We start from the raw sequence: 21477 nt of genomic DNA, 5'->3' as shown, positions 1-21477 counted from the left end.
TTTAGCTCACCAGTCCACCTGGGCTTATTCTCTGGGGCATGATAACTTTATGATATGAATTAGCTCATGGAAACAGACAAGTCATTAGCATAAGAGGGGAGTAAACATATTTAATCTCTGCAGGGATCAGAAGAGAAGAGAGAAGGTAGATAAGATACTTAAACATGTACATTTATGATATAAATTAGTTCCTGGAAACATTTATTTTTGTTTTAACCTGCATATATCATAACTAAGATAAAACAAGTAAACCATCTACACATACAATAGAAACTTTAGCACCGTAGCACCTTATCCCCTGCAGCACTACCTAATCTGAATTCTGCCTCCCTCTGATCAACAAGATAAACAAGTGAAAACATAAATACAAAGGACTAAACGTACCACATTTCTGCAACGATCAGAAGAGAAGAGAAGTAATGTATAAGGTACTGTATGTCTCCTCTCCTCTTCAGATTTCTTATCACTAGTAAGTTACTAACACTCAACAACTTCTGAACTCCTTTCCCGATGGAACATGTCTGTAAGATTTATGTTGAATTCCAATTCAGTTGTATTTAAATACATTTATATGTATTCATTTAGCAGACACTTGTATCCCAAGCGAAGAGGAGACCGTAGAATTACAACTGTATTAGTCAATACTATTACTAAAAAATTGCAGGTGTATAACAACAAAAACATATGAATAGGCTTAATGCACATTAAAGAGCCCAGCTTGGACCTGAACTTTACTTTGAACTCATCAGTGTGATAACAAACATAAAATAAAATATGTATATACTGTATGTATATGACCTTGCAGAAGTAGGTGTATCATCAGAGTATTGTGCATGACAAGTGTTATTCCTACAGACTTTTTTTCAGATGCAGTAAGTTGACATGGCAGAGTACACCGCAAACCCAGTTAAGGACGCATTATTGGGCACCATAGAGAACCTCAGCGATGCTGAATTCAAGACGTTCAAGCACCATTTGAAGTGTGACATTCCATGGTCAAAGCTTGAGAAAGCTGACCTGGATGACACCATAGTTTTAATAATGCAAAAATATACTGATGAACATTCTGGGAAGACCGTGGTTCACATCTTAAAGAAGATGAATCTCAATCAGATGGCCAAGGACCTGCAGGAGGTAAGAATCCACTGACTACTTCTGGATGGGTTCTAAAAGAGGTCACAGCCATAGAGTGTTTGAATGTGTGTTTGGGGGGTCATTGGGGGCATATTCTATGTAATGGCATTGATTAGGGATGAATACATTGAAACCATAACAATAACGATATGAACAAAAACCTATGTATTGCAGGGAATTAATTTAGAAATAAATAGCATGGTTCAATGTGATCATGTGAGCAGTATTAAAAATAAATTGTTTCTCAGAAGTGCCATCACTCAAGGCCACCTGTAAATAAGCCAATCTGCAAAACACTGCACTATGTACAGGGCCTACCAGGGTCTTCTTCCCCATTTTGTTTTTGGTTAGGTTACTTTCAGTCAGTCTCTGACCGGCTGTGATCTATACAGGCTGGGTGAATTAAAGTGTCAACACATCAGGCAGAAAGCAGTGTGTGTGTGTGTGTGTCTGCAGCTTAAATAAGTTTACAGATGTTTAGAACATAGCATCATTGTAGCATATGACGGCTTGCACCTTGGGGCCGTTTTACCACCTCAAACGTGCATTTCTTTCTGTGAACCGAATTCTGTGTCGTCCATTATCCCTTACTTATTCTTTGACAAATAAATTACTCCATGCAATGTGTGATTTTAAATAATATCCACTTGTTTTGATGTAGAGTACTGTGGCATCTTGCTATGCTTATAGGATATGTTTATGTGTAACCTGCAAACTTTGCAAATTGACCAGATTCTGTTGTCAGTTCAACTCATATTCAACAGTCAAATTATTACATTAGGAGGAAACAAATATCTTTGTGAGGTGTTTTTCATGGTCAATGCATGAGAGTTGAGATCCCTGCACTGATACAACAGCCTGTGTCCCATCAGTCTGAGGAAGGCAGAGGAATTTATTTATCAGATGTGTTGATTTTCTTTCTCAGACATGCCAATACTCAAGTCCAATTGGAAATGTGTGTGGGTTAAGACAAAGCATTTCCCTGAAAATAACAAAACCTGTTTTACCACATTTTCATAACCTTGCATGCACTGTAAAATAATAGAACTTTTGTTCTGCCAAATAAATATGACTCAAATAATCAAAAAGATGTGGTAAACCAGAAAACAAATATCTCAACTCAGTTTTATAACCTTGAATGTAAATTAAGTGATAGTAGCAGTATTGGCTTGGCTTGGTGTTACAACATTAAATGTCCCATCAACTAATGATGGGAACATTAACGCATCCTAACTCTACACAATGGACAGCTGGATAGTTATGTAGGCCCATATAATTTATTCTAGTTTACAACTGTTCTTTTTAGTTTGTGATTACATCTGCAAGTGTATGGAATCAAAATGCACTTCTATGTTTTGTACAATAGTATAAGTATAGTAAGTATAGTATACTCTTTTGATCCCGTGAGGGAAATTTGGTCTCTGCATTTATCCCAATCCGTGAATTAGTGAAACACACTCAGCACGCAGTGAGGTGAAGCACACACTAATCCCGGCGCAGTGAGCTGCCGGCATCAACAGCGGCGCACGGGGAGCAGCAGGGATTAGGTGCCTTGCTCAAGGGCACTTCAGCCGTGCCTACTGGTCGGGGTTCTAACCGGCAACCCTCCGGTTACAAGTCCGAAGCACTAACCAGTAGGCCACGGCTGCCCCTGGTTATACACATGTATAAAACGTAGAAGTGAATTTTGATTCCATACACTTGCAGATGTAATATGTAATACATGGTCATCAGAACATTATGATGCTTAGGTGCTTCTGGCTGTGGCAGCAGCCCAGGGTCTAAAGCCAGATGATGAGCTTTGGTTGGCATTTGGTACTGGAAAGAGTTTTTGATACCTAGCAGCCTATGACACTTCAGCTGGGCTTGGGCCTGAGAGGGCATGTGTTCTTCCAGTGTTTCATTCTTTGACCGGCTGTGAGTGACACTGTATCAAGCTTTACTGGACATAGGAAAAAGACTGCATTCGCTGTCTTTCCATAGCTTACAAATGCCCTGTAAAACTGTCTTCATGGCATTCCACAGGAGGCAATGGCCACGATAGGAAGGTTACTGTATGACCGAAACAGCACGTCCACAGAAATAGACCAAGAAGGAAGTTACAGTATTTGCAAAGAGGAAAAATGTGCATTCAATCCCTTCAACAAAGTCTGCCCTAAGTGAACCTGGGAGGCCATGTATGAAGTCAGAGTCTGGTATCAACATCCGAGCTACCTTCACCAGAGACTTTCTAATGAGGAGAGACAGCACTCAAAGAATCCTCCAAATGGTTAGAATGAGTTAGTTTGTAACACCAATATGGCAGTAGTCTGCACATATCCTTCTTGTATGCATCCCCATTCACTTGAATAGAAAAATAGCTGCCCGATAACTGCCCAAAGTGTGGTACCAAGATGGCCGCAGAGTGAGGGACTTGGCCTAAAAGGATTTTGCCTTCACCCTGTAAGAGTCCAGTCATTTTATGAAAAAAGGTTGAACACATTGCAACAGAAGCAAACTTAACTGATTTTGTATCCTCAATATGTCCCGAGTAAGGGAAAAAAAAGCCCCGAAGAATCCCAATAGGGGAAAGTTTAGAAAAAGACCTAAATATACCCTATTCATGCGCCTATACAGTATTTTTCTCACGCGAATAGGGAAAAAAATTAACCTTCACATATCACCTTGAAAATTACTGAGTTGATTACTTACATCAAGACAAACAAAAAATGTATTACAAGTTTTTTGAAATTGTTTGTTAACATGGGCAAACAGGGCATAATGTAATTACATATAGCTAATTTGACATGATAATGTCCAAATTTGACAGAATGGTGCCGATGGGATAACTGCAGGTAGCCTCCAAAAAGGTGACTCTATTGTTTTGACATCTGGCAAAAAGGTGCATGCTATACTAATAAATATAGTTTAAGATTAATAATTAACAATGCATGCCTACTGTATGCATGGGTCATGGTTTAGCCAAAGTCATAGAACAGTCAAAACTATACATATTCTAAAAGCATGCACTGTACATGAAATATAGCATTGCATGCATAACACATACTCCTCTATTCTGTATAGGCGAATCAAGTAAACAGCTGATACATTTTGGCCTGCACTATAAAGGGAAACAAATTAAACACCCTAAACTATATATTTTCTGAAAGCATATACCCTCTAGAGGAGATATAACATCATTTAAGACATTTCCCATCTTCCTCCATGCCATGCACAATACATTGCCCACTATTCTGTAAAGCTGAATCTAGTGTATTGTGGATACATTTTGGCCTATACTGTCCAGGGAAAACAAATTAAACACCATAAACTATATATTTTCTATAAGCATATACCCTCTAGAGGAGATATAACACCATTTAAGACATTTCCCATCTTCCTCCATGCCATGCACAATACATTACCCTCTATTCTGTAAAGGCGAATCTAGTGTAAAGTGGATACATTTTGGCCTATACTGTCCAGGGAAAACAAATTAAACACCATAAACTATATATTTTCCCTCCAGAGATATAACACCATTTAAGAGATTTCCCATCTCCCTCCATGCCATGCACAATACATTGCCCTCTATTCTGTAAAGGCGAATCTAGTTTAAAGTGGATACATTTTGGCCTGATACTGTCCAGGGAAAACAGATTAAACACCCTAAACTATATATTTTCTAAAAGCATATACCCTCTAGATGATATATAATACCAGTTAAGACATGTATTATCTTCCTCCATGCCTTGGACAATTTGTTTGTCAAATGTTGCAATAAGTTTTGGGTCAGACCTTACTTTGCCTATTCAGTACCTATACATAATTACATTATCAATATCATATTATAATCAACATTTATAAGAAAATTCAACTTAAAATTTTTGTCAATGGTGGCCATTTTAAAAAATGCACAAAGTGCAAAATGTTTTCACAAACTGCACAAGTATTGTGAATGTTCCAGCTACGCCGCTCTACTAGTCTCTACAATAAAGTATGCTTTCATTACAGAAGGAGCAAGATCAAACTGGAGAAGCAGAAGACCCTTCAGAAATCAAAATTCAACTGTGAAAAAACAGAAGAGCAAAATACGGTGATATATAAATCAGACTGTCAAGGGAGAAATCCAGCTGATTTTAGCTATATCTTGATCACTAGACGTCACCGAGTATGTTAATAAACAAACTAAATCGGCAGCCAAACCAGAGTTGCTGCAGCTTAAGGCTAGTGCTGCCAGTGAGCTACATAGTGTTGCCATGTTCATGTTGCACAGAACTTTTAATGACATTTTGTGTCATATAAGAGGAACAAAGGCACTTGTTTAGAACATGTCCCAAGACCTAGCTTTGTAGCTCACTGGCAGCACTAGCCATTAACTGCAGAACTCCAGTTTGGCTGCACCAATTATGTTTTTTTTTCTTTTCGTATCAACGTTACTTGTGACGTCTAGTGATCAAGATATGGGTAAAAATATTTTTATTATTTGCCCAAATTATGTCATTTAGTGTATGTGATATTGTTTTTGCAGAAATATATAACATCTTTTTTATATATGTAACTGACATTTCATCATCATGTATACAATTCTGATTTGTTACATTTTATTTAGGCTCTGGCCATGTACATAGAGAAGCAGATGAAGAAAGAGTTTGAGAAGCTTCACCAGTTTCTACAAGATGACATGGCAGCCCAGATAGCTGCACTGAGGGAGGAAGAGGAGCAGAAGAGTCAGATACAGCAGCAGAACATTGAGAAGATAAACAGAGCGTTGTCATCTTTAGCCATGCAGGACCAGATGACAACTGATCATGACACATTCCTGCAGGTAAGAAAACATTTTCCTTTTGATGATAATCATTTTGGCTAATTAATGATTACATTGGCATTTAAATCAACAGATTTGTTACCGTCTGATATCTTGAATTTGCTTCATAAATTATGTCAATAATGTTATTATAGCCATCAACTACTGTGCAAAAGTTTAAGCTTGTATCTACTTTAATTTATGAGATGGCTTAAAAAACAGGGTCATGAGTCTGATGAAATAGCGTTTGCTTAGTAGGCTATCATTATTGACATAAAGTATGAAGGAAATCCAAGATGGTTAGGCTGGAAACATCTGTTGATTTTGCATAGAATGACCCTATTTGCTATACTGTATAAGGAGAATAATTATAATCTAATCTCTCTTTATTATTTCACAGAAGAGAACAGCAGAAAGGTGAGGGAACTGCAGGTTTGCAACAATCATGGAAATCCTGGAACATTCATGATATTTTAAAAAACCCTTTTCTAGCCTGTCTATTGCCAGACTATTCTCAATTGGCCCCGTGCCGAATAAGTGGTTATGACTGATTCCTGGATATTTGGTGATTCAGCAACAACTATAATAGTCTAGACACCAGACTGGTCTGCAGAGCAAATTCAAATGAGTAAGCAGATTAGTCTGGGTTCATCCAGGATACCAATTGCTGAACCATTCAGTACATCATTCATTGATGCAGGTCATTCAGTACACCATTCATAAATGCAGGTCATTCAGTACATCATTGAATTGTTTGGAAGTCATGAAATTCACCCTACATAGAATTAAATTAATTATATTGTACTATTTATTCCATGGATGATATTAAAATGTTGTCTGTCTCCTCTCTGTAGTTCTGAACCCGAACCCACAGCAGCACTGACTCCCGCGTGCACACTGCAGGATCCAGGAGCTCTGATCAATGCAACAAAACACCTGGACAACCTGAAGTTGAAACTTTGGAAGAAATTGTTGAAAATGATCGGTCAGTATGATAAACACAAACACACACACTTACTTCTTTTTCCACATTAACACACCCCAACTTGAGTATATCTGGTTTAGAGTTCATGTCAGTGTGAATCTCTGAGTCTTCTGCACATGTTCATGTGTGTGTTCTTTCTCTCTGCAGCTCCTATGACTCTGGATCCCAACACTGCACACCCAGATCTCATCCTGTCTGAGGATCTGACCAGTGTGAGATATGTTAAAAATAACCAACAGAGATTTCATAACAACCGATGTGTCCTGGGCTCTGAGGGCTTTACCTCAGGGACACACTGCTGGGATGTGGAGGTTGTAGAGAAAACAGCATGGAATGTGGGTGTGACGAGAGGGTCTGTGCGGAGGCAAGGAGGGAACATCTGGTGGATTGGTATCTCATATGTAAATAACGGTTTTGTAGCACACACTCCAAACTGGATTAATCTCACATTGACACAGAAGCCCCAGAGAATCAGACTGAAACTGGACTGGGATAAAGAAGAGCTGTCATTCTCTGACCCTGATAATAACACACACCTACACACTATCAAACACACTTTCACTGAGAAAATGTTTCCATACTTTGAAACTAACACCTCTCTGAGGATCTTACCAGTAAGTCGTTAACAGGACAGCAGCACTGATGGAGCTGATAGTGTCTCTGACTGGACTCTCATAACATAAGACCAGTAGGTGTAACGAGGGTGGAGGTCAGATAGGACAGAGTAGATTAGGAATAAAAAATAGCTCTCAGGTTAATTAGATTAGATTAAACTTTATTGTCATTTAGCAGAGTACAGGTACAGAGCCAATGAAATGCAGTTGACATCCAACCAGAAGTGCATTAAACACAGAAGTGGAGGTTGAGTACAGTGCTCTGTGCAGTTAATGAGGTGAGGTGTGTACAGTAATTTAGAACAGCGTAGAAGCAATATCATGGGTCTTTGCTATAATGTGGCTTGCTATATATACGGTTGTACACATTTATACTCACATGACCAGGCTTGGAATTTCACCATTCTGGGGGCAAGGCCACTTGGCCTTCAGTTGGGCATATTTGGTGGGGGGCACAAAGGCCAAAGTTAACTATACAGTAGTAGACTATAAAAATGATCAAAGTTGTATTTAGCCTATTCACTGCAGTAGACCTGCATCACTGTATGAAACATTACAAAAACATGAAACATGACATATTACATAGAACTGTAAATCATCTGATCATCTAATATTTACAGATATCTAGGCTATATATAACATTTATTTTATATTTGGCCTGTTATGAAATTATGTATTGAACAATTTAAGCACAGCTCAGCTTTAAGAAACTCAAATAGCCTAGATGCATGCTTAGTATTTTGTGATCATTAAGGCTACTTTCACAAACTCTTAGTCAGCTGTCCTCTGATTTACCAATATCTAGGCAATATTTGTAACATTTATTTTGTATTTGGCCCGTTATGAAATCATGTGGAACAATTTAAACACATTGCAAAACATTGCAAAAAAAAAAAATTGGAGACATCCATGTATGTCGAACTTTACTGCAAATTCAAAACTGGATTACTCTGGAACGGCTAACTGTACAGGGGACTGCTTTACACCTTTGTGTTCGGTAAGGTCTCCTGTTTAATCTGATATATGGTTTGTCATGTGTTAAAAGAAGGGTTCGTAAAGTATTCCACCGAGATGAATGGGTAGGGAGATCATGGGACGCAAAACCAGAATAAATTTAATTATATTATTTTCTTTTCTCGCGAACCGTTCAACACAGCAATTGTCGGCTAACATCGTTTAAAAGCTGAGAAAAAGCTCTTTCATGTGATACTTGTGATGTCTGTGTGATGAATAGGCTACTTCGCGAATAGTTCAACTGAGAATGGGTGAATTTGGACGCACTTTCTTTCTTGCGGTCACTTTCTCCACTGCGTAAAAGACTAAATTAATTTGCGCTGTGAATGCTAAGATTATTTTGACAGGCCATAGGCTAAATAAAAATCGCTATTAGTAGGATGCAAAGCAGAATATTGAAAGAAGGGGGCACCAAGGCCACCGTGGCATGTAAACCTCTGATTTTCAAAGGGGCCTCACGGCCAACGCAAGGGCCTACGATGGCCGTCGTGGCCACTGTGAAATTCCTACCCTGCACATGACACTATAATTATACAGGATTTTAGATGTTTCTGTTTCTTTTCTGTTTTGATTTACAAATATCATTTATGAATCTTTGTTTTGGTGATGACGACTTGATTTAAATAAAGCATAGTCACATAACACTGTTACTATACATGATTTCTGTATGTTTCTGATTTAAATAAAACATAGTCACATAACACTCTAACTGTACAGGAGTACTGTATGTTTCTGATTTAAATAAAGCAGTCACATAACACTAAGTATACAGGAGTTCTGCATGTTTTTACAAATTATATTGCTTCACTTGATCCCAAAAAAGAATATGAGGTCAGACAAAATTGTTTTTTTTTTTAGACATTAGTGGTATTTAATCCTCCTGCACAGCTCACCAAAAAAAAATATTCATTCATGATATTCAATCTGTACCTTTTAGGTACTGTGTTAATGTAATTCAGTGCATGGGGCTGTTTCCTCTAACCTGACATAGCAGGTTCTACAGAGGGACCTGACAGTGTCTCAGTCATGTGAGTTCTACAGTGAAACCATAACCAGGGTCATTCCTTGCCAAATCAACATATTGTAGAAGATGTCCCACCTGGCAATTTTGGATTTGCTTCATACTTTATGTCAATAATGTTATTATACACAGGACATTTGCCTGATTTACTCCAATTGAGTTGGAGATTTGATAACATCTGGTGTTTTGGTGAGCTGCTTCTATGGATTATTGGTAAATGCTACTTTGTTCTAATATTTATTTTCTCTTAACAGATTATTGTGGCTTCTCGAGATATGCACACTGTTGAACAGGTGATGGGCAAAATTGTTGTGTTGATTTTCAGAATTATGGTCAGAAATACCATTAACCCTTGTAAGGTGTCTGGGTCTGTGGGACCCGTTTTCAATGTTTGCTAAAATAAAAATTGGTATTTATTATATCTTATAACTCATACTCATTGGCCTTGGCTCATTTTCTGTGAAGAACATAAAAAAATAACTTTAGCAGGGAAAAAAAAACAAGGAGGGCCAAGACGAGACCGTGACCCCAATCATGTAACCTGGAGCCTACCCCGGACCATACGGGGATAAACATTTCTGATCATCCTTTAACACCATGCCAGTTAAGTGTACTCAGCCTGATCATCCTTTAACACCATGCCAGGTAAGTGCACTCAGCCTGATCATCCTTTAACACCATGCCAGTTAAGTGCACTCAGCCTGATCATCCTTTAACCCCATGCCAGTTAAGTGCACTCAGCCTGATCATCCTTTAACCCCATGCCAGTTAAGTGTACTCAGCCTGATCATCCTTTAACACCATGCCAGGTAAGTGCACTCAGCCTGATCATCCTTTAACACCATGCCAGGTAAGTGCACTCAGCCTGATCATCCTTTAACACCATGCCAGTTAAGTGTACTCAGCCTGATCATCCTTTAACACCATGCCAGTTAAGTGTACTCAGCCTGATCATCCTTTAACACCATGCCAGTTAAGTGCACTCAGCCGGATCATCCTTTAACACCATGCCAGTTAAGTGCACTCAGCCGGATCATCCTTTAACACCATGCCAGTTAAGTGCACTCAGCCGGATCATCCTTTAACCCCATGCCAGTTAAGTGCACTCAGCCGGATCATCCTTTAACACCATGCCAGTTAAGTGCACTCAGCCTGATCATCCTTTAACCCCATGCCAGTTAAGTGTACTCAGCCTGATCATCCATTAACCCCATGCCAGTTAAGTGTACTCAGCCTGATCATCCTTTAACACCATGCCAGTTAAGTGTACTCAGCCGAGGACTATCCTACGTCCCTACAAACAAAGTAAATGCATTCAAATTGAAAGTGAACTCATACACATTTTTCAGACAGTTGCATCTTAAAAAAAATTAAATAATTCTAAACCTTCTAGTGACACTGTGAATTATGTGGCAGACCCTCTGCATACATTTAAGAAAAAGTACACATTTATGCCCCCTGGTGCTCAGAATGCCAATGGTAGAGAAGGATTTGAAGAAAATGACAGTGTGCAAGAGAGAAAAGGAGATGGAAGTTTTGCTTACTGAAAGATGCTCTCTGAGGGCAGAAACTGATGTTATTGGTTCAATCAGGCTGTCACACCGGCACTGGGCTCTCCCTCAGCCACGCCCCCTTCTCACTCTCCACTCAATCAATATCATCACTCTCAATCCCCAGCCTATTAGTCCTCCTCAGCTGTTCATGGTTTTGAGCTCGTGCCTGCTCCAGTCCCTAGTCTTTGTCTGACCTCATCTTTACCTGACATATGGACTCTGTAGTGTGTTACTACTTTGTTGTTGTGAACTCCATCGGCTTTTTCCAGTTTGAGAGAAGTTATTTAATCTTCTGAGCTTTGGACTTCTGTGTTTGGTTATCAGTTTTGCCTAGAATTCTCCTGAGTTTTTGATATCCCTGGATTTTTGGACGCTGCTTGTTTTGCCTTTTGCCCTGTGATCTTTTGTGTTTTTGTGCCTTTCTGGATTTTGATACTTCTGTGTCTGAGCTACCTTTTCAAATTAAAACCTGCCTGTTGATGTCAGTCTGAGTCTGTGACACAGGCAACCAATCAAAACAAAGGAGAGGCGGGCTGCAGGCCTTCCCTGCTAACACACGATGCTGCAGCAACATCATCATAAAGTTGTCATTTAGTCACCGTGACATTACCTTCTGGCTACGTTGTTGCAATGTTGCCAGATGTTGTCATTTGGTACCATTAATGACATTGCAGCAACGTTGCGACCTGGTCAGCTGATGATGTTGCCATTTGGTACCGTGAAGAACGTCAGATGTTAGTTTTTTAAGCATTTCATAAGGTAAATATTATAAGGACCACCTTAAGCCGGCCTTACATTGTACGATTTTGGAGTGTTTTCACAGTCGGGGACTAAATTACCAAAGTCGGATAGAAATCATGGGAGCTGTACTGGAGTTGCAACGTGCTCCTGTCAACTAGATCTTTTAGTGTAAAGTTGACCCTTTAGTTGATGACGTAGAGGGGGCCTTGAGGGGTGACCTGGAGGAATCCGACCAGGAAGTCACCATGGGTACATCTCTCAAATCTGATCTGGAAACCTGGGCATGTCAGTTTCAAGTCATACACAATACCACAGATGATTTCTTGAAAATTCTGAAAGGTCATGGCCACAATGACCTGCTGCACTCCTCCAGAGCACTCCAAAACACCAAGGGAGGTTCAGACAACACACAAGTCTGGCATGGAATATGTGCACTCCAAAACACCAAGGGAGGTTCAGACAACACACACGTCTGGCATAGAATATGTGCACTTCCCATTGAAAGACATGTTGAGTAAGAATCTGCTGGAGTACCCAGCAGAACAGGTTCCGGACTGCATTGACCTGTCATTTAATATTGATGGCTTACCTTTATTCAAGAGTTCTGGAAGAACAATGTGGCCAATTCTCTGTGCCGTCCACCTGAAGCCCATCTCAGTGTTTCCAATAACACTTACTGTTGGAGATTCGAAGCCAAAGGATTTTCATGTCATTTCCTGGATGACATGGTGACCGACATCAACCACCTGCTCTCCAGTGGCCTACTTTTACTTTTTTGGTAAGATCAAAGTCTTGTTAAAATCATATAAAAAGGGTGTTCAGCCTTATTTTGTCAGTGATTTTTCAAAATCGTGATATATTTGAGGCCGTTTTTGGTATTGCATGTTCAAATACTAGTAAACATCACTGGAAGACAATTAAAAAAGATTTACATGTGACTAAATGGTACTGATAAATTTAGCATGGCCTAAAATGAAAAAATGTAAATGTACCAGAATTGTAGTTACATAGGTAATTAGTCCTAGAATGTGAATTGAATGTGTTGAAACCAGCTTTTTATGTCTTAAACCATGAACAAACATGTGAAATAGTGTAATATTGAAGACTGCACATTCTGTCATACTTATACATGCACAAAGATTATGCAATTCACTGAAATAATATAAAATCGTAATTTGAACATATATACAAATTTAATATAAAAAAACTTTATATTAAGACACGCATATTCACTATTAATTAGCTGCTTACTAACATGTATATTAGTAGCATAGTAGCCATTTGTTAGTCATTATAAGTCACTAATTAATACCTTATTCTTCAAGACCTTATTTTACCCTTACTAGGATGTACTCGAACGACGCCAAGTTCCAGGAATGAACTAATATTTTGTTAGTAGTACCAGTTTGCAACAATTATTAGTTAACACTAAGTTGTAAATGTTTGGGAAAAACGTTGGATATATCAAAAAACTATTTCAGTAACACCAGGTGGTCGCGCGAGATCCCGCACAGAGCACATCTATTGCCGGAAGTGACTACCGGTAAAGTAGTGAAGTAGAAGGAGCAAGAAGTGAGAGAACAGCAGAAGAGTTGTTAGCATCAGAGGTTGAAGTTAGCATCGAACGCTGAGTGGCTCAAGTTCGAATGTCACCCGTACCTAATCAAGCCTGAATACATGGACGAGGAGCTACAAGTCATGGAGGAAAATTGGACAGCTGCAGAAGAGGCGGCGGAGATTGTGGAGGTCCCAGACACACCAAACAGACGTGCAGGGGACTGGTGGTGTAGCTGTGGACAATGTCAGCCCATGGCTACAGAGGAGTGTTTGTGTTGTCGGGAGTCGGACGTGTTTCTCCAAGGACTGGAGAAGTCCAAGGCACGCTGTCTTACAGCAATGGATGACTTTCTGGTACTAATAAATATACACATTTTTTCACGTGCCTAAAACCAACTGGAAGAAAATACCTGTTCCAGAGGGACCCAATGGCCAATTATCTGCCAAGTAAGTAGACCACTACCAGTACTTATTTTCTTCAGTGCCTCAAATGAAGTTGTGTGAATTGGCCAAATTACTAAATATCGCTGACTCTTGATTGCTCTTGCTTTCTTATTTCCACCCCCAGACAGTGTAGATTGGTGGCACATCGGATCGTATTGGAGTGGGGCTTACGAGGTGAGTGTCTCGGTATGGACATAGCTACCATTGAGGACACTGAGGTCATGTCCTCGGTATTTCTTTCTTAAAGTTTCGTTTCATTTTAATGTGAAAATAGCCGACGAGACAATTATCCTTGCATCTACGGACTGTCACGTGACACGTACTTGCAGATACCACTGCCGTCTCAAAACGAAAGTAGTCGGCTGTAGCGGAGTGCTTCCTAAACCAATTAAAGAACGCAACGCAGTGTCTCGCACATCTCACATAAACTTCAATACCCACAAATCCATTGCTCAAAATAAAGTTGACGCCATGTTCATTTCTGCCTGTGATTTTCATTCTAATGACCGAAAATGAAAAGGCGGCAACAAACTAAATTATCGTTTGGAATTAAGCCAGCAGAAGATGAGCAGACAAAGAGAAGGAGGGAAGGTGAGAAAGTTAATGGTTATGCAGCAAATAGCCTACAATATGAGATGCAATAGGGCTACCAATGAGATTCAAAATGATATGAAATGCTGATATCCAGTGGCTAGCTAATCTGCACTGACAATTTATTGCCATTGACCACAAGACTGCAATCTCCAAATGTGGACATAAGTAAGTGCGTATAAAGAAGAAAGAGAAGTGGCTGAAGTTATAGAAAGCCTACGCAGTGAGGAGAGATACAGCACAATATATCAAAAAGCAGTGCAGCTGGCCAGCACCATTGATGTTCCCTGTGAAGAAGAGAATAGCAGTAAAACAACAACATAGAGGCAATGTACCTGCAGAATCAGTTGGAGAGCATTTTAGGCTGAATTTATTTCTTCCATTCTTTGACCATGTCACCACAGAACTGAGGACCAGATTTGCTGAATCCAATGAACCGGCCCTGTTTGCAGCCTTCTTAGTGCCCAAAGCTCTGCCACAGCTGAGTGGAGAGAAAGAAGACCTTCTCTTGTCATGGTACAGAGAGGACCTGCCTCAACCTGATGACACACATGGAAGCATCGTTTCCAGAAGTACACTGAGCCTCTTCCGGAAACTGCACAGGAAACATTGCAGAACATAGACATGGATTTCTATCCTAACATAGAATGCATCTACCTGACGTTGCTAGTCACCACTTGCTCTTGTGAAAGGTATTTTTCGGCATTACGTTGTCACGTCGTTAGGGGCAGCCGTGGCCTACTGGTTAGCACACGCCGGTTCGAACCCCGACCAGTAGGAACGGCTGAAGTGCCCTTGAGCAAGGCACCTAACCCCTCACTTCTCCCCGAGCGCTGCTCACTGCGTCGGGATTAGTGTGTGTTTCACTAATTCACGGATTGGGATAAATGCAGACCAAATTTCCCTCACAGGATCAAAAGAGTATATATCAAAACCTGGCTTCAATCTACTACAGGTGATGAGAGGCTGTCTGGTCTTGCTCTCATGAATGTCCACAGAAACATGGAAGTGGATCCCAAAAGAGTCCTGCAAAGGTGGGATGCTTCTGGCCACAGAATAATAGTTACTTGTTTTGATAAAAGGTGAGACTGAATTACTGAAAGCTAAAGGTATTCTTTATTATTTTATGTATTGTATGTATGCATTGCAGTACAGGTGTTGTATCAACTAACAGTTTAGTCAACTGAACTGATAATGGAAATATTTTTCTATCCATTACAGATAGTGGTGAGAACCCAAATCCATTTCAGCAACAATTCACACCCAGATACAGGAAAACACACATACACACACAAGGTGCACAGTTTGCACATGTTGTTATTGAAAATGAATATGTTGTCAGCCAAATTCAAGGAGAGAAGAGTCCTGGCCACCATTAGGACCAAATACCCCTCCTCCACCGGCGAGTATAAAGGTTTTAAAGAAGCAGAGGAATTAAGAGACAATTCTCTGATTTTGTAAATGTTATGTAAATAATGTAAGTTTATACCATTGTGTAAGGACAATGTAAATATGTAATAAGTCTTTTGTAAGATGTATCATGACTCGTTTATTGAGATAATTACATACAGAACTATATACAAACAAATGGAAATGTAAAATCTAAACAATGGATTGAGGGACTGTCGTCCACAACAAAACTTCACTGCGACTTGAACCGAGATGTGGATTGTTTTAACAACTCTGACTTGTCAGGCCTGGGCACAGGGGCAATGTTCTTTAGAAGCCTTTTCTGGCGAGGTGGAGGAGGGGGCCAATCTTCAAGGTTACGGTCATCCCTCATCTTCAGAGTGTGTTCCATGAGGTCTTGGCAGAATGGCTCTCTCATACATGGGCCTGGCAATCCACTGACGAGTAGGCAAATGTGAATTGGGGTTTTCCTATCAAACACATAATATTATAACAAATTATGTAATAACACAGTGTACATATGTTAAAGTATTTGCACAGAAACTGTTGTATCTATTGTTTTGTTCTGCAGCTGACAATCCAAAAACACTGACCTTAATTTTCAGGTCTTACTCAGATAATTTTAGAATGGCAGAGACGTTAGAAGGTGTAGGTCTTTACCTTCCTTTGTTTTGGCCTGTTTCTTGCCAACATTGGCATTGTGGTCCATGACCGCAAGTTGTGTTCTGGCCAGCATTGTGTCGTACGGAAAGTGAAGCATTTTCTGTGTATACTTCAGCATTGCTGAATGAAAAATTTCCAGGGACCTGTGTAGGTGCAATGCAACCCCATACAAAAATTAGCCAAAAACAGGTGATAATGTACTGTTAAGTGATATTTACAAGAGCCTCTTTTCAGTGTAGACCTAAATGTCTTTGAGTGGGAAAGTGCAGTACCATTTCTGTTGAAGTAGCATGTTGCAAAATAACTTTTGTCATAGATATAAAAAAAAAAAGGTTGCGTGAAAGGAAAGGAGATCTTCATTGAAAATTTACCTGATTGTTTTTGTGCGGTGTTTGGTCCTATAGTACAACTGCCCAATGATGACAGAAATATGTTCTTACCTCGCTATCTCCGTGACTGGCGCTACAAGACCAGTATAAGTGATGGCTTATAGACTCCAGCCAGGTCAGCAACTTTTTGTTCTCCCTCTTATTTGCTACTAGCTTCTTCTTGACACCTAAATGAAACAACAAAGAGGGATGTATAAAAGATTAGCATTTTAAAAACGGCAAAAGTGGGCAAAACATGGGGTAAAATTGTTGGTTATTCTGGTATAGGCATAACACTTACTCTTGTTGACGTGCCACGCATCAAACTCATGCTGAATGTCGTTGTAGGTCTCCCTCATAATTTTTCGAATAGATGGAGCTTTATCAGTTGTGACGACACCGACATCCGCACCCATGGTCAGGAGATGGTCAAGGCCTCTTTGAAATCACATCAGCTACTGAGCTGGTAGTCTCCGTAACCTATGGAATAAAATGTTCAGAGTTGACAGACCATAAATGCTGTGAAGCAAGCTACTACCCACACCTTTTTGTTGATAACTTAATTTAGTGAATAATGTATGCATGTTGGTTTACCTGAACTAATTCAAAGTCGACTATCTCCTTTGTGGCATCATCTATGAAGGAGTATGTTGAATACATTGCACTGAAACCTATAATGCAAAAGTATTGACATGAATACAGATGAACGCAAATTAATATCAATGTTTTTATGCTTTTCAAAAATGTACAAACGTTACTCTTTTTGCTTACCAGGGCTGTCACACCGCTCCAGCCAGAGCAACTTCTTCTTCTGTGTTAGTGAGTTGTTTTAGGCGTTCAATGATGCGGCCCTGATGATTTTGGTACGCACGGTTGATGACTGGCATGAGATACAGCGTAAAACTGAGGTTTGCCAGGGATTTGGAGGTTTAGAAGAATTGCCCAGTCTCTTATATCAGTATAGGTTGCTCCGGTGAATAATATTGTGGCAGAGGTGAGTAAATTGTTTTGGCCCATCTTCCTCTGGTCTATGCAATAATCATCATACAGCAGTCGCGAATGGAGAATGTTTCAATGTGTAGCTCCAATTTGTCGATTTTATGGACGATGGATCTTGCGTTGGTCAGGAAGAGGCTAGGTAGGGGAGGTCTGCTCAGCTGTTTCCTTAGCCTAGCTAGCAGGCCCGCTCTGCAGCCTCGCTTTAGTTCCCTACACCGTCTTTGTCGCTTGCTTGGGCCGGCCACAACCCAAGGCGACTCCGCCATCTTGGAATCCACACATATCTTGTGTGTGATGCCCCTGCAAAGTAGCCTAGAAATCTAGACGCACCCTAGCAGCAGTAAATGTAATTTGCAGCTAGGATAGTCTAGCAACTCTTCATTGGCTTGCGAGCTAGAAAAATCAAACATCGGTCAGGCCAATCACATCGTGTATCGAGTTGGTGGACGTGCTTAATATAATGATAGCAGAGTTGGGATGGTTCTGTGTTAATTCCCAGCTACAAATAAGATGGATGCTGCTGCTGGCGAACAGCACGACTCGAGTTAAGCTTTTTTTTTTACGTTTGATCAACTAGCCAACTAGCTCCGCTGGTAGGAAAACGCATGGGACTCATGAGTTGTAGCGCTATCCTATTGCGTGCAGAGGGAATTTGCCTACATGCCTACACTTTGCACTGCCTACATCTAGATAGATAGATAAATAGATACTTTATTGATCCCCAAGGGGAAATTCAGGAATCTTGATGTGGGTCTGGCTCGTCAGGCTACCTGCAAAGGCTGTTGTTGTCAGGAGAGTAGTGGAGTAGTAGAGATGTTACCTGTGAACCCCCTGCTTCGAAGCGTGTATCGAAGACATGAACCAATTACTTTGTATCGGAGCTTGATTCGTTTTGTGATAATCACGTGATCAGTGACGTCCGAAGCTTTGTTTCACACACACCTACGTGACTGCTTCGAAATTTAATTTAAAGCATTAAAGTTGTGCGACACGGGGGGCGCCATTGTGGGTTGTTGAAGAAGGAGAGCCAACAGACTCAATAGTGCTGCTGACACGAAAGCTCGGGCCCGGGCTTTTAGCTCAATTATCAGCACGCTCGACTCCCGTTCTAAAGTGCGTCTGTTTTGCGGGTTCGAGTCCATGCGTGTGCAGGACTGAATCGCACAGTTACAACACAACCCAGATTACAATTGGTCTAGGCTACGTACTCGATATAATCACAGAAAATTGTGTGCAATATGCATGCCCATTCTTTATTCATCTCCCTTCTAAATTAATGTTTACGAATACAAGAAATGTTCACAGCCAAAATACTACCTTTTTGTTTTTGTAGAGAAGGTAATTACATTTATATTTATGCAGGGTACAAAATAGGCTTAGTTAGGCCTATTTATGACATTATTTATTTATCCATTAATTCATGCTCAACATTTATCCATCTTCGACTCAAAGACGTTCATGGCTAATGTCTGAAACACTTCGTGACACAATGCTATCCTTAAAGCAACACCAAAGAACTTTTCCTCTGTCGCACACACGCTATTTCTTTATCCAGCACCGGCTTTGCAAATAACAATGTCCACAGACAAGGTAGAATATGTTGCATGATTTATGAAAGTACGATGTATTGCGACATCAAACACAAGTCAAATTTGTAGTTTCTTATGTCTCATTCCATCGAACTACAGATACGCTACCCGATCTGGCAAACTTACATAATGCGGTTATAGCCGATAGAGGGCTGCGAAGCGAATGCAGAAGTGCCGTTCACCCTGTTACAAGTTGATGAACCACTGAAACGATTTTGGAAACATTATTTTAAGGTACAAAAAACTCTTTGGTGTTGCTTTAACTTTCACCAGCAGAGGTCCTCATAGAGTTCTGAAGCTTCGAGTACTGAACCTTTTTTCGATACAATTGGATTGAAAGCTTCACTGGTTCAGAAAGCTTCAGTTCGCCATCACTACAGGAGAGGCAGATAAGACCCAAGTGCAAGACTCAATGCCGGCGGAATCTTCTGACAAAAAGGTTTATTTAGCTACAAACTTGACATTACAAACATCTAGGACTTTGACATGACAAGACAGCAAGACAATCCGACAAAGGACAGAGAAACAGGGGTGTAGAAATACACATACCAATTAACAGGACTGGGACTAGACCAACGAGACAATAACGGGGAACAGGTGTGGACGCAGAAACGGAGGGAAAACGAACGAGACAGTAAGCACAGACCAAATAAAGAGATGGGGCGGAGACAAAGACAGGTGACAGGCAAGGTAAACACAAAGAACATGGGGAACCAGGTAAACACTACACAAAATGGCCACCAGGGTGGCACAAAGTCATCAGTCTAGTCCAGATCCTGACACTTGTACTATGGGTGTGACAGGTGTGCATAGAGGGGAGAGTGGCATAGTAAAGTCACTTTCCAAGATACAGCACCTGTGGCACGTACAGATGACTCCTTCCGGCACAAGAGGCACAGTGAACACCCCCATGGCAGGACCCTACTTCTGGATTTGCCCATTGACATCATCCGAGCCTTCTCGGTGGACTACATGCACCAGGCATGTTTGGGAGTAATGAAGAGGCTTCTCTTCACCTGGTGTAGAGGAGAAAATGGGTGGAGAATATCTGCGTCACAAGTTGAGGAGGTCAGCAGCAGGCTCTCCAATCTCCGTGCCTACATCCCAACCACTTGTGCCTGGAAACCCAGGAGCTGGAAAGGTGGAAGGCAACTGAATAGACAGTTCATGCTCTAAAGCTTGTCTTGAAGGGAATCTTACGAGGAGTTATATGGCTATTTCATGTCTTTAACTGGTCCACAAGTATGCACAATATGCAGCTGAGCTGTTGACATATTTTGTAAGAAGAGGTCGGGAGCTGTATGGCCACCAGTTCTTTGTGTACAATACACATGCAATGCTGCACATTGCAGAAGATGCTGCAATGTTTCATAGTTTAGACAACTGCAGTGTCTTCTGATTTGAAAATTACCTGCAGACTCTGAAGAGGATGGTGAGGAGTGGGAGAAGCCCCATTTTTCAAGTTGTCAAAAGGATTGAGGAGCTGCGACTGAAGCCAACTCTGCCTTCATGTTCGATGACTAACAGTGTTGTGAGGTCAGAGTAGACAGACGAAAGCTATTTGTGCCCTGTCTTTAAAAAGCAAGAACCCTTCTTTTTTACAGCCATGTGACTCTACTCTAATTGGAGTTAAGTTTAAACTAAGCCACCCCGATCTGAGGTGGATCCCAAAACACAAACTGCAACAGAGTGCAATAAAAATTCCAGTTGGTGAAAATAAGATACTTTTCATGGCCATTCTTCATGACTTAACAGTATGTTACCATGTATTATCATTGCTATTTTCACACACAGTAATTACCCACTGAGCAAGAAGTGGTCCAAAATACGTCAAAAAGACGTGGTCTCCGTACATCCAGAAGACACGCCCAGAGTAGCCAGAATGAAAGACGTCTTTTCTGGACGTTGTATAGATCTCCTGTTTTGGATGTTATAAAGACATCAGGAAAAGACGTTACAAAGACTTAATTATTGAACATCCAGAAGTCGTCCTCAAAGTAGCCAGAAT

The 21477-nt window shown here is 40.4% G+C and overlaps 1 protein-coding gene across 2 annotated transcripts; it reads left to right on the top strand.

Annotated features, from left to right (window-relative positions):
- On the top strand, positions 1–9297 carry LOC143100236 (zinc-binding protein A33-like). 2 transcript variants are annotated; one of them, XM_076263215.1, is made up of 8 exons: positions 1–145; positions 345–428; positions 856–1134; positions 5128–5209; positions 5726–5941; positions 6321–6337; positions 6775–6905; positions 7053–9297. In XM_076263215.1, the coding sequence occupies exons 5-8, from the start codon at positions 5735–5737 to the stop codon at positions 7529–7531; spliced, it is 834 nt and encodes a 277-aa protein (XP_076119330.1). In that variant the 5' UTR covers positions 1–145; positions 345–428; positions 856–1134; positions 5128–5209; positions 5726–5734; the 3' UTR covers positions 7532–9297. The 2 variants fall into 2 exon arrangements, with proteins under 2 accessions (XP_076119330.1, XP_076119331.1); XM_076263216.1 differs by lacking the exons at positions 1–145; positions 345–428 and adding an exon at positions 504–523.
- Positions 9298–21477: the final 12180 nt, after the last annotated feature.

This window comes from Alosa pseudoharengus, unplaced genomic scaffold (genome assembly GCF_046254945.1).
Source record: "Alosa pseudoharengus isolate Yale_2024_CS ecotype anadromous, Long Island Sound unplaced genomic scaffold, YU_APseudo_1.1 YU_APseudo_1.1_scf_3, whole genome shotgun sequence".
Classification (NCBI taxonomy): domain Eukaryota; kingdom Metazoa; phylum Chordata; class Actinopteri; order Clupeiformes; family Clupeidae; genus Alosa; species Alosa pseudoharengus.
Note: the sequence above shows the minus strand (reverse complement) of the source record. Positions and strands in the feature narration are given on the sequence as shown.